We start from the raw sequence: 14,371 nt of genomic DNA on the forward strand, positions 1-14,371 counted from the left end.
GATTTTTTCTTAAATACCTTAACAATATATGTATATTTACGTAGAATTGGAATATTTCTGATGTATAAGTAGCAGGCACAAAATAGGAAGCGCTATGGACGACTCCAAGCCTAATTTGGCTCGAACGAGGTTCTTGCCAGCAGCCCGGTAAGAAGGACCGCCCAGACGCTAAGGGTGTTGTGAAGACTTCTGCACACTTCTTCAAGAAAATCCAGGTATGTCTACCTCTCTTCCATTGCAATGTATCACCGGTAAACCTTGGACCGGTGTCTGAGCTTGTTCCGAAGCTCCTGCCTGCAGGGTAAGGTGTCGGGAGCCGGTTCAAAGTTGCCTTTGTGGCGCTCACGTAGTGTACAAACTGTTGGTCCGATTTCTTTACCAGTTGTGGACAGAAGGCATATCGCGTGTACACGTTAAACCTCGCTTTCTTTCTCCATCCAACACTTCTTTCAAAACTTCAAATATCATTATCGGCTCCATGGCGTCAAACGTCTAGTTCAACCGTGTAGCTAGTTTGAGATATCGGTGCTGAAATGATCCGTGTGATAGAAAGCGTGTTGCCAGGGCATAACACAACCTACCACACCCATATTTTGTGACAAATATTTAGATACATTTCCACAGCCTAAATGCCTCTCTTTGTTTATTCATTGGACTCAAGTGTCTATTTTTGTACAGTAACGTGGGTGTTAAGCCGTAGTGATAACTTGTTAATGCCCAGAACAAGCATCTTGTTAGCCACTAGGCGTGTCCCACCTCAACTGAAGTCGAACTGATGTGACGGGGATAAAAATATAAGTCACTGAACAAAGGCAAATGGGTGATAGATAGATAAGGTAGTCTGGAACATCATAAATTAGTTTTAAAAGGTTGGTATGAATAATCAATAGACTAGTTAACTACCACGGCATGCTACAATTTACTGTTTGTTTATTGATCACTAGAGTTTGTTTACTGAGTATTAAAAAGCCACACCAAGAGGCGTCAATCAAATATTATTATTGAAGTGTTATTGTGTAGAGAACAGTGGATGTCTTTGGAGTAGAGCTGTGTACCTAAACCCAGCACAATGCTGTTTTGTTGTGATACGTGTACGAAAATACATATGCAAAGTACACTTGAGTTATGTATATTCACCAAACAAAATTTCATTCTTTAAGAAACTTAAGGTGCCAAGAAACTTGAAAAATGCCCCCTTTTAATGGTTTGGAACTTGTGGTATCATCTCAATGATATTTACGGTGTTTGTTGCCAAGTTCTCATTAATTCTTAAACTTAAAGAGAAAGAATCAGAGAGAAACTCTGAGAAAGATCTGGAGAGAGAAAGAGAATACTATGTGCTATCTACAGCTTTTGTTATTTCATTGTTGGTTTGCACAGAAGTAAAACATGAAATACTTTGCAAGTTGTTTAAGTCATTGATTTGATAAACATATTGTTGCAAAGACAGAAATCTATTAATTTTACAGAAAAAACAAAATCTAAATGCTAGCCAGTAGTGCCATATATATATATGGTAGCATATTAAAGCAACATATGGGGGTGTTAGAGAAGGGAAAGTGTCTATACGTGTAGATCTAGCGTTATTGATATTGATAGCACACCAGGTGCTCTATCAAGGACAGGTACTAAGTGACCTTGACATACATACCTACAGAATGATATGAATGAAAGGCACCAGCCCAGTATAAGATATGGCCTTAGATACTGTAATTCACTTTATGTTCACGGTAGCAAAATTTCACAGTGTAAGGAAAATGGACATTCTCACTGAACTTAAACTTCATGTTGGCAGTAAGCGATTTACAGAACGGATGTGTGAAGGAATCATAAATGATAACAGTTTTTTTCACGGTGATGATAAGTTCACGGTACAGGGGTGACAGAAGGAATCATCCTGTCAACAGTAGAAAAACTTGCACTGTTGACAGGATGATCCTGTCATCAGTGGAAAAAAATTGACAGGATGACTCTGAGCAAATGGAATAAATGGGTACTGCACTACCTTGTTACACTTTCGATACCACCAAATCCATATTCAAAGTGAGATAATTTCGCTCAGGTTCTTAAAGATTTGCTTGTTGTTGCGGCCTTTCACCCTCCCTAGAGCTACAGCACCACCTTGCCCTAGATTTTTGGGGAGAGCCATGCATGATTGTGTCTATTAGTATTACATGTTGTTCATCTTCCCAGCCCAGGGCATACTCCAGGCTTCATCCCAGCAACTTGAAGATTTAATCAGGTCCAGTTGTGAGGCATTCATGAGGTCTCTCCCCAGCATAGCTTACTTTAATCAGGACCTTGTGGTGCTCACTACTAGGTCAGGGAGCAACCATGTGTGCCAACTGTGGTCTAGCGGTTAGCATCACCCCTAAACCCCTTTTTGGGTCGCAAGCTTGAGGTTCCAAATCCAATCTTGGTTTACCAGAAGTGGTCTGAACCGGCTCAACCCTGATCACGATAAACCCTGGTGTTAAGCTGTCACTGTAAATGCAGAAATGTTTGCGGTGGTTTTATGTTGGTGGTTGTCGCGGCGACCGTTTCGCCCCAAAGTCACAACCACCACAAACGTTTTTGTCCAATACTGTAGCAGTATGTGACTGTAGCTCTGTCTCGAACTTAAAACCACCGCGAACAATCCATTTTCGCCTTGGCGCGAAATACAAGCCATGCGAACTCAAATTGCATTTACAGTAGTCTTCTAGAGCGGGTGTGTATTTTGAAAAGACCTGAAAGAATATTGTTATGGTAAATTGTGTTGATAGCCTTCAGCATATGTTTTATCAAAAGATTTCTTGAAAAGAAAATGGTTTGATGCAGGTCGAGGATGTGTGTAGCCTTGGTACCATCCTCCGTAGTAAGCCACTGTGGTACTGTGGTACTTACCACTGTGATTAGCAAGCGAAAAGATTGAGCCAGCGGTTACTACAGAGGATGGTACCCAAGCTAGGATAAGTGTGTGTGAATGTGTTGGTCCTAAGCAACTCTGTTCCCACCACACATATGCATCACGACTTGTATTTATGAATTCAAAATGCAGAACTGGCATGACACCGTCTGCTGCCATAACCAATTAAAGAATTAAAATTCGTGGTGCATGTTTGCGTCTATCCTACCATTTGCTACCTGAAAATATATAATGTAGCAAACAACCTTCTCTTGCCTAATTTGTTATCATGGCAAGTAAACACTGTAACAGTGTTCTCACCAGAATCTTTTCACAGCATAGGGGTCAGGTAAAGGAGACCAACTTTACGGGGTTGGGGTTTCGTTCGCGTTAAGAATTTTCGCATTCGCGTGGAAAATTTTCGCGTGGAAAATTTGAAATGGAGAATTTATCTATAGGTTCAAAATATCAAAGTAATTTTATCATCAAAATTTTTCTCCCTTGGGAATAGACTTGAGTCCCTTGGGAATAGCACACACCAAACCACACCACACCCTGCCCACACCCATGCAGGGAAAAAGTTTGCCTGTAATTTTGATCATTTGCTCGTTAAAATACGCTAATTAGTTGATCAGAAGGGAATTGAAGGTTTACAAGTCTAAGGTTTCACACCCAAAATATTTCAAAGGATTTTTGAAATTTAAAAAATACAAAAAAACAAGTTGATTCCCAAGGGACTCAAGTCTATTCCCAAGGGAAAAAAATTTTGATGATAAAATTACTTTGATATTTTGAACCTATAAATAAATTCTCCATTTCAAATTTTCCACGCGAAAATTTTCCACGCGTACGCGAACATTCTTCACGCAAAAAAAACCCGTTCCCAACTTTACGCAACGCAAGTCACGCACAGAGTGCCGAAGACATGACAAGAGTAGGGAGTCTGGCATGCTCCCAAGGAAAATCTTTAAATTGATAACCCAATGAGGCACTTATTTTCTACATTTTGAGGGATAAATGTGGTGAAGTAATTATTATAAAGTGTTTCCTCTGTCACAGCCTTATTCAAAAGCCAAATATGAACTTTTTTTAAAGATTTATGAAGGGTCACAAGGTTCTCCCCAGAAAGAAACACCCCTATGCTGGTTGAAACACAGCATAGGGGTCCAGATCACAGCATAGGGGGTCCAAATCACAGCGTAGGGGGCCCCTTTGCTGAAAAGGCCTGGCGAGAACACTGCTGTTAATTAAGACTTAACAGTAATTAGACTAGACTGTGATTAGAAATCAATGTCCTATTAACAGTGCTCTCTTATAAATTAGCCTGGGTAACATCCTGAATACTTAATTCTGGCTCCAGTACTAGTCTGCCGTAGTTGTCAGTGGTGCATAGATAAACCAAGATGGCAGCAGTGCTACAAAATGTTAGTTCAAATTCAAAGCTCTCTAGCCTGGGTGCCAAGTCGTTGTCAGGGAAGTAAAAATTGCAGCCCTGTACGGCGGTAGTAATGGCACTAAATCCACACCAATTTAATTTCTGGGTAACAGATTTTTTTTTTTTAATTTTAGTACACAAAAAAATCATGGAAACTAAAGGCTGGGGTGAAAACTTGCACCTGACCCTGTTCACTCTCTGAAATTGTGTGCACCAACGTACAAACTTTCCTCTGAGATTCTGTTTTCCTGTTGAGTTTCCAATTTGCATTTTTTTTAAATTCCGTTAACCAAGAAATTAAAATGGTGTGGCTTAAAGGCTCTCCCTATGCAATTGAAATTGATGGTATAACACCTTTATATCAATTTTCAAATTTAACTAATTTTGCTTAAATTCATAAAGATTTACTTTTACCACCCTGCTCTAAGCTTCTTATACTAAGTTATAGAAAAGAAGATATAGACATCACTCTGATGTATTTTCCAGCCATCTCATTATTTTTTTTATTCAGAAATATTCTGCTGAAACCGCCTTGAGAATCATCGGGCCGTTAGCTGGGATAATTGCCCGCCGCGTGGTCCTTTGTAGTTTATAATCAGCTGGAGCGTTAGGACCTCCTTGAGTGGAGGGACTCCAGAGGGAGACAGTAATTGGATGGAAAATCATGAAGCCACCATGAAAATCAGCAAACCACCTTGAAAATCACCACGCCATTAGCGGGGATAATTGCCTGCTTGTGGCCCTAGATGTAGTGCATATAACATATAACCAGGTTCCGTTTATACAGAGAGGTGGGCAGTCATTGGATTACTGGTAAACAACAATCATTGCCATAGCAACTGGGACAGGGTTGGATCATGTTGCCATGGCGATAATTTGATGTGATCGTATATATCTTCAGAGCAGTAATACCAAACTTTTATTGAGATAGCTAAAAAAAGGCTTTGAAGATGGTAATGAGGAAAATCCTTCACTTTGCTTTTTCAGAAATAAAAAAAATGGTGCTGTTTTTTTTAGGTAACATAATATTTTGTGGCGTTTGACAATAAATAAATAGATAGATAAATAAATAAATAATAGTATTTTGCCTCCCTATCTAGGACCATATTCCTGCTTATTATTTCTTCACATTGGTAATGCATAATAGTATTAGTCAAACTTCCATTTCAACCTGGTACAAACATACATTTCATCAATATGAATATAATGTTGTACATAAATGAGAAGAAAAAGCTATGACTGTATGAGGCTTGTTTGTCCATACATTATAACGCAGAAAATCCTTTCCGAAGGTTTGTGGACACAAACGATAGAACAATGACCGTCTTGTCTTGGCGCTTGATATAACATTGGAGTTTCTTATCTAATCCAAACACAAGTCACGCCACACGGAACTGATATCAGAGGTGATTTCCTTGCATAGAATGACCTTCCACATCAATGTATACCAGGATTCAGCCATGTTGTGTCATTAGTTAGTTTATAAGTTTGTGAATTATAAGAGACAAGAGTAAAATATGTTTTTATATGTCTAAATGTCCAGACAAAATTGGAAAAGTTCCTGATATAGTGATTCAGTGAATTTTCATCGTCTAATGATATACACAACCTGATCATTCAGTGAACAAGACAAAACCTCATGCCATCCTTTTGTAACTGTTTAGTTTCCTTTTATCAATACTGTTATCAAAATCCAGAAAATTTATCGCAGTGTCAAAAGCATATTGATGCGATATCAATACAGGGTAATGATGGATTTCTTGTCATCTATGTATAATGATAAATGAGGTCCTTGGCACCTGGGTGTTTGTGCTTTTTCATGTGAAGACAGTTCAATAAGTAATACAAATTTACATGCTATGATTGATTAAAAGGATTGATTTTATGTCAAATGTATGGTGGTATTGAATTTATATGTCAGTGTTATAATGACTGCAGTCATGTATTCAGTTATTTTTTCAAATTATCAAAAATTTAATCATAAAACATCTTCTGGGATACTGTCCCCAACTGTAATACAAAGTCCCTGATAATTTAGGTAAGGATAGGACTTTTAGCAGTGATAACTGCTCTTTAGTTCACTTGATGTACCGCAATGATAACAACTTGACTGTTGGGTCGGGTATATAAATCATCAGGTCAAACCTGCCAGCAAGGTATCGAATCATTTTGCATGTCACAAATCCATGTGCAAGACTGTAATTTAGGAGTTGCGTAAGACATTGTATGACCTTTTCTTTAACTTTGATGTACCTCAATGTGAAAAGGTTACATGTAGTATGATGTACATCAATGTGCTTGGTCAGACTTAGAGACAAAGATACAAAAGGTGACTGGGTGTGTACACGGTAACTTGTGAAACTTAGATTTACATGTATGTGCATTAGTAGCTTTTGTAGGCTTTTTTTGGCAGAGTTGAAAAAAAAATTGTTCTTTTGTTGCATAACCTTTAAAACGCCTTTAGGTATAGCACGCCAGTTTTGTACTTTTATGTACAAGCCTCACAAGTAAGACCAGATATTCTAATTAAGATTTGATAAACTTACTTTAGTTTTACTTACATGTATGAGTACACCAGAAAGGACCCCTACTCTCTTTGATAAGTGTGGTGGGATCTTTGGTGTGTTCAAGGTGTGGCTCTCCTCAAACACAGGACCTCCGGCTTTTTGTCCCGTCAGAAAGGAAGTCCCTATCAGTAGCTAAAGATCTAGAGTCAAGTGAGGAAACAGGTGTAAAGTGCATTTCCCAATGAGGCATCCGAGGGATTCGGACCCAGAACCTTTCGATCCAAACACCCTAACTGTTCAACACCACTTTACCACCCTGCTGTGTTCCCATGTCTAGAGGCCAGGGATCCTTAACTCCATAAGATCATGAAGAAACAGCCTTATCTCTGAAGATTGTACTTCAAGGAGTTTTGAAACCCAGCTGACCTCCTGGCATCTTTTGATCTTCCCTCACACCTTTATGTTTTTCCCTCTACTGTAATGATGTATGAAAAATCCTATGGAGAAGTGTGGTTAAAAAATTGACTTTTTATATTTTCATATTTCCATATCATTTTGTTTTCAAGCAAGCAATTTCAAGTAATAACCAAGTGATTGATAATAATAAGTATCCCCTCAGAAGTGAAGATTGGTTCCCAAAATGGTTTGACCTCAATTTCCTCATCCGGAAATCGAGTTTAGATTATTTTTGGAACCAATCAATTGAATTTTCACTTGACAACGTGTGTACTTCAATCACACCACAATCATAGCTATATTAAAAACCATTTATCCAATTTACACACATTAACTAGTAACATGGATATCTGTATTCCACATAAGCAGACACTGCCAGACACAGGGTCATGTCAGACACTTTCTAACCACTCCCTGCAATTAACTGAGGTTTTGACCTAGACATGATGGCAGGTATTGTAACAAGATTTTACAGGTTCTCCTTTAATGTCACCACAATTATACCCCAGCTGTGTGTTACTGATATGTAATAAATCAAACCAATAGACAAATTTGAACCACACAGACTGAATTCATCATAGGGGGGGATTTTGCTTTAAAAAGCTGTCTAAAAAGTATGCCATCAGAATCATGCACGTCCAAAAAAATAGAAACCGAAATTTGTTGTGTTGCCATATCATAGATCTTGACAGATATACATGTAGATTACTCCCAATACTTTCTGCATACACTTTCAGGCCTCAAAAAATTTCCAATTTGCAAAAAAATTCAAAGTGTCAGAAAATTATTAGCACACGGTGAAGGCAAGAGGAAAAATCAGGCTTAATGGTTTATAAACATGAATGATAATATAGCCATGCAGCAGCAAACATAAGCCTAAATTGGTAGAACCTTTTACAAAGCCATGCAAGAAAATATTCACATGTAAGTGACTGGTGAAGGCTGTAGCAGGGCAGGGAAAATAACTTGGGTATCTACAGAAATTGTCCCCAATGATAAAATTTCTGACAAATTGAAATATTGCACTTGCACAGGAAAAAAAGGATTTCGATCACCGAATTTCCAGTGCCAAATGAGCCATGTCTATTTTTCCATATTGTAATTAGATGATTGTCATCCTTCAGAAGGCAGAAAACCAAAAAATGAAATTACATGCACGGTGCACATGTACATGTCTGTGTTACATGTGACTTGTCTGGGTAATGAAATATAAAGCAGTAACACATAGTGAACATTATTATACCCTTATCCGTACCTGTATTTTTTTTGAAATGCATAAATTGGTTGCTGCGTACCTTTATATTGGTTGCTTGCCTGTCAACGTATTGTTGCTACCTAAAGTATGAAAAGATTTAGATAATTGAATTATTTAATATACAACAAGATACATATTGAAAGCAATTATTTACATGTACATGGCATGTTAAAGTCATGTGATACTGTAGTCAGGGTTTAATTCTGCATTCACAGAATTTTCCATTTAAAAAAACGAAATAGAAAAACTTTGTCTTGGTAGAAGTTTCAGCTATTTCTGGATCCCTGTAAAGTAAACTATCTGAAGGAACAAATTTCTCCAGCAAATTCAACCCAATTACTTTTTTAATTAGGGAAATTAAACTTATACACATGGAGGGATGCCTTGTTTCTTGGTGACATGAAAGACCTGCTATTGGAGAAATACGTAGAAGTATCGGTAGAAGTTTCGAATTCAGTCCATGAAGCTATTTCTGGATCCCTGTAAAGTATCCAAATTGAGTATCCAAAGTATCCTGTCAGTTTCATTTTGTGCTTGGAGGAACAAATTGCCTGCCAGCAAATTCAACCTAATTACTTTAGGGAAATTAAACTCTCACAGATGGAGGGATTGCCGTGTTTCTTGGTGAAATGAAAGGCCCGCTAATGGAAACATACATACAGAATGTGAAATGCGGTCCTTTAAAATGTGCTCAAAATATCTCCAAGGTTGTGATTTGCATGTGGACGGTCAGGAATATGGAAAACACACAACCTAACTACCTTGAGATGTCGTTTGGAGTTACATGTTCATTCTCCAGAGTCTGGTTTGGCTGGGGTATACAAAGTCTTGGTGAGCAATTTGCAATAAGCGATTGGATAAAAGATACAACTTGGCTTGTAATACATCAGCTAATTACTGCAACGTACAGTACTTCAAAAGCAGTTAAGAGTTTTGAGAAGTTGTTAATTGCTCCTGGTATATGTACAATCATGTATCTGTGTTGCCAGTATAGCAGCCTTTCGAGGTGACATAACCTTTTGTTGGTTCATACAAGACGTACAGGGATGCGCCAGGTCTCCCATCTACTAGTAATCTGCTACTGTAAATGCATTTAAGTTCGTGTGGTTTTTATTTCGCGCTAAGGCGAAAATGGAGTGTTCGCGGTGGTTTTGAGTCCGCGGCAGTGCTATTCTATAGTTACAAACTGCTACAGTACTGGACAGAAAGGTTCATGGTGGTTTTACGTTCGAGGTGAAATGGTCACCGCGAAAACCGCAAACATAAAACCACCGCAAACATTTCTCCATTTACAGTATCTATGTAATAAGAATTTCCCCATTGCAATTGGTGGCAACAAATTCCAATCTGTGATCGATAGTTCTATGGAAAAAGATGCTAAGATTGTGCTATTTTTTTTTCAGAGTTGAATCATCCTGTTGGCCATGACGGAGTACAAGTTGGTGGTGGTGGGAGATGGAGGCGTGGGGAAAAGCGCCCTCACCATCCAGCTCATACAGAACCATTTTGTACAGGAGTACGACCCAACTATAGAGGTTTGTTACAGGTTCACCGTTTGCGTAGCAAAACCTTTGTTGGATCCGTTGGCATGTGCGGTGGCGGCCATCTTGATTTTGTGACGTGGCAGGGTAGCCATACCATTTCATTGGGAGGGGTGTTTTTTGGGGTCGCTAACGTTAGCACTCTCTCTATTTTCAACAAAGCGGCACACAACTATCACACATTCAACTGAAATAAAAATAAAAATTCAATACCAATTCATATTTACAAAAGCTTAGACCCCATAATCGCTTAACTAACATAGCAAACCTGAAGTATATGTAGCACAAATACTGTAACTCTAGTTTGCTTATTTATCACCACCCGATTCACCACATTTATGATAGATATCCATATACAGGTGATGGTGATGGTCACCTCTTCAAGTTGTTACGCAGTGTCTTAGTGCCTTACCTTTCTTATCGTGTCTTTGATCATACTTAAGAGTTTGATGACATATTTCAAACCCTAACCCTTTTATTCGATTTTAGAAATCATCACCTACACTAAATGGCTGCATGGTGCCAAGTGAGTGAGTGAGTATGAGTGAGTGAGCGAGCATGAGAGTAAGTGAATGAGAGAGGAGTGAGTGAGTGAGTGAGTGAGTGAGTGAGTGAGTGAGCATGAGAGTAAGTGAGTGATGTAGTGAGTGAGTGAGTGAGTGTCATTTAATCCTTACTAATGTCCATTGTTCTTCCTCCAGGACTCGTACAGAAAGCAGGTGGTTATTGATGGGGAGACGTGTTTGTTGGACATCCTAGACACTGCAGGGCAAGAGGAGTACAGGTGAGACACTGCAAGAAGGACAGACTTCTTCTGATTTGTTAGAATTAAGAGGGGAGGATGGTGGAAAGAGCACAATCAGGCATTATTTCCAACTTTTCTGAGAATCGTGCTACAAATTGTGCCAATATGGTTCTATTTTCTTGTTCTTTAAACTACCTTTTCAACCAAGAATGACAAGAGAGAGACAAAAAATACAAGGGCAGACATTTTTTCTCACAACTATTTTTGTTATCAAGAAGTAAATTTTGGTACATAGTTGGATGAAAAGTGAAGAATAGGTATCTACGCAGAAAGGTGAAGAATAAAAAGGTTTCAAGAGTCAAGAATCTGTCCATAAAATCATTCAAGTCTTGAACATCTTTATTATGCCTCCCAAAATAGCTTCTGCCAATTATATGACATTGTGCTCTTGAGCTCTAGATGGATGTTGACATGATGTCAGCCTTATTTTTAATTAGTAGTCATACAGCAATACCAATGAGGCCCCTGGGTTCTACGGAACGCTCCAATACGCAGTGATGCATGCACATGTTACAGGTAATAGCAATCATACAGGGTTGGAAATTCTATTCTTGGCACTCCATGGAGGCGTCTATGGAAATGAACACTTTTGGCTGGCGAAAAGCTTTTATTGGATGTGTTCCAGATGGCCATTTTTCATGGACCGGAGTGGTTTTGACAGGTTTCATTAAGCATGCTGTCTGCAACTCTATACCCGTCAAATTTTCCCTGGGTGCCGATGTTCAACTTGAAAATGACTGTGAAAATGCACAACCTGTGTAGATCTTTCTCTTTGACTGATCATGATGCTTTACTTTCCATCCATGCTTCCGTGAGCAATGATTGATTACTCCTTGGGTTATGGAAGTTCCTCTGCGTTGAAAAGTGCCATAGATTTCGCCAAAAATAGCAACTGGATAAAATTTTGAAACAGAAGTTTCAGACAGCATCCGCTGTCTTTTGTCAGTGACTAAGGATAGGGCTGGGAAACCAGGTTTTATACCCAAACTCTGAATAGATATGTTAGTTAGGTTAATGAATTTAGGATGTCTTGACATAGTTTTCAATAAATTAACAAGTCAAGACAAGGTTATATGCTATAATGCTGATAGTTCAATTAGCTACTGTTGTTTTAGTACAATAACTAATGTTGTTACCATAGATTTCAATTAAAGCATGCTGTGAAATTTTTTTTCTTAAATGGAATACATGTACGTGGTCTGAGTAACAATATAAAACATTTCGGCTGTAAAACATCATGTACATTGTACACCCTGCAAAGCCTAAGACAAGTCGTAAAATCTTCGCCATTTTTCATTCTGCACTCGACACATGTCAAGTCGACCCTCGCAGGCCCCAAACGCCGTCAGGCCCGACCGAGATCCCTTCAACGTGATGTGTACAGAATACACAGCTCGCATTTACTCAGTAGTGCAGGGCCCCAGCCCATAAAAACGGATGGATCTGTCCCATAAGGGTCGCTCGATGCACTCGTATGTGACGCCAGTAAAAGTGCGCCTGTGGCAAAACAGCACTTTGGAGATTATGGAAATGGGTGGAGGTGTCGACTCTCTACCCTTTGCTTATGGCTGCAAGATAGACAGTTTAGATAAGGTCATGTGACGTGTGATGATGCATTAATGTGTTTTAAATCTACCTGCTGACCTTTAATTTCTTTTTATAGCACTTATACATATATCATAATGTGTTTATGGAAAATCAATCAAATAATCTTGATCTGAACATCATACTTTATAATAAAGAAAGAAATTTTATCTTTGTTTTTGACTACACGTAAATCAGATTTGCTTTTTTAAGAAACTAAAAAATGTCCTGCATTGTGACATCACATCTTTAGTAGTTATGTACATAGCGTTCCTGTTGTTCCAAAAGATACAAGCCGAAGGGATCTGACTGTTATGACATACATGTAGCAGGTCAAAGCCCATAAATTTCCATGTCATTTTAACCTTCTCCCTACTGCCTAACTCTGTAACCCATAGGGAGTTGGGTACCAAACAGCTACATGTACTTCAGAGTGCTAAAGGTTAATAAGTGTAACAAAGAGCATAGTATTACTAACAGCGAGCAGATTAATATTGGAATGAGCAGAGCACTTTGGACTAATGCTTCTAACCATTTACAGCTTAAAGGTACATATCCAATATTTTGTGTAACACTTCTCTGTTACACAACGGATCATAATGACCCCCAGCGGGGGTCTTCACGCTTCGTTGAAAATTAAGAAATCTCAAGATTTATTCCAATGATCTCAAGACTTTATGTTTAATCTTGAGATTTTATGAGACATTCTTGAGATTTTATGAGACATTCTTGAGATTTTCTATAGACATCTCAAGATGTTTCATAAAATCTCAAGATGAAAAAGAAAAAGTCTTAAGACTTTTCCGAGTTGCTTTCAGGACATCTCAAGATTTTCTATAGCATCTCGAGATGCTTTGAAAAAAATCTCAAGATGTAACATGCTTCATCTCAAGATGTCTCTTAAAAAATCTCAATATTGTTTAAAACATCTCAAGATTGATGAAGCAATCTTTAAAGAAATGTTGAAATTGCTTTCTACGATTGATATATATCATTATGAAAAGTACTCATACTGGTTCTGTTGTTATATTGGGTATCAATTCAGACCGTTTGAGAGGGTTTTGTACTGTTGATGAGAAAAACTTAACAGTCACCTTGCTATGCTGGTTAAGCCACATTATTCACATACAACCTGTGAACGGTATATCCGTCGTACAATTTTTGCGGGATCGTCAGACATTTGCTATACACTAAAGAGGTGGAGGTAGTGATTTTTTTCTCACTATTGATAAATCCTTTACAATACAATAATTTTGGGGACAGCTGAGCATATGTTCCATAAAATTTGATTGTGATGTATGGAAAACTATTATTTCTTGACAACATTGCATGGCTCCCAACGTGATGAGAGAGGTGAAAGCAGTTATACGAGTATACATTTCCATCACATGTTGTGTACAAACTTGTAAATGACAGCAGAAAATTGAGATTCCTAGTACTGGCATGGCTAAACAAATTCAATTGTTAGGTGTATTACTACTTTGTGATAAAGTATTGACTTGTTCTGTTTTTTTGTTGTTCTGTATCTTAACAACTTATGCCAGATCCACTAAGCTCATGACTAAAATTATTGGGTAATTGACCTGGGATATAGGCGTTCAAAAATTGTTTTAATCAGAAGTATAGGACGGTGGAAGTCATTGCCATATTAAAGTACAGTGGGGTGTCACTAGGTACATTTAAACTATGCTTGAGTTACATTTTGACGCAATATAACCAGTCTCCGCTACTAGCATGTGAAGCTGATCCAGAACAGTGGGCATGTGACATGCAGGCATGAAAAACTCACATTCAGCATAAAGGCCGTTAGAGGCTGTGACAGTCCGACAACTGTAGAGCAATAGAAATCTGTTCACATGATTAGGCCACACTGCCTTAAAATTCTATGGATGACATCCGCG

At 38.3% G+C, this 14,371-nt stretch overlaps 1 protein-coding gene across 1 annotated transcript in view; it reads left to right on the plus strand.

Moving 5' to 3' along the window:
• Positions 1 to 109: 109 nt before the first annotated feature.
• LOC136431218 (GTPase KRas-like) overlaps positions 110 to 14,371 on the plus strand; it is a 37,205-nt gene continuing 22,943 nt past the window's right edge. The window contains exons 1-3 of the mRNA XM_066422531.1: positions 110 to 215; positions 9,944 to 10,075; positions 10,783 to 10,865. Of these exons, the coding sequence (XP_066278628.1) occupies positions 9,965 to 10,075; positions 10,783 to 10,865 (194 nt within the window). The 5' untranslated portion in view covers positions 110 to 215; positions 9,944 to 9,964. The remainder of the gene's footprint in view (positions 216 to 9,943; positions 10,076 to 10,782; positions 10,866 to 14,371) is intronic.

Source organism: Branchiostoma lanceolatum, chromosome 3 (assembly GCF_035083965.1).
Source record: "Branchiostoma lanceolatum isolate klBraLanc5 chromosome 3, klBraLanc5.hap2, whole genome shotgun sequence".
Lineage (NCBI taxonomy): Eukaryota > Metazoa > Chordata > Leptocardii > Amphioxiformes > Branchiostomatidae > Branchiostoma > Branchiostoma lanceolatum.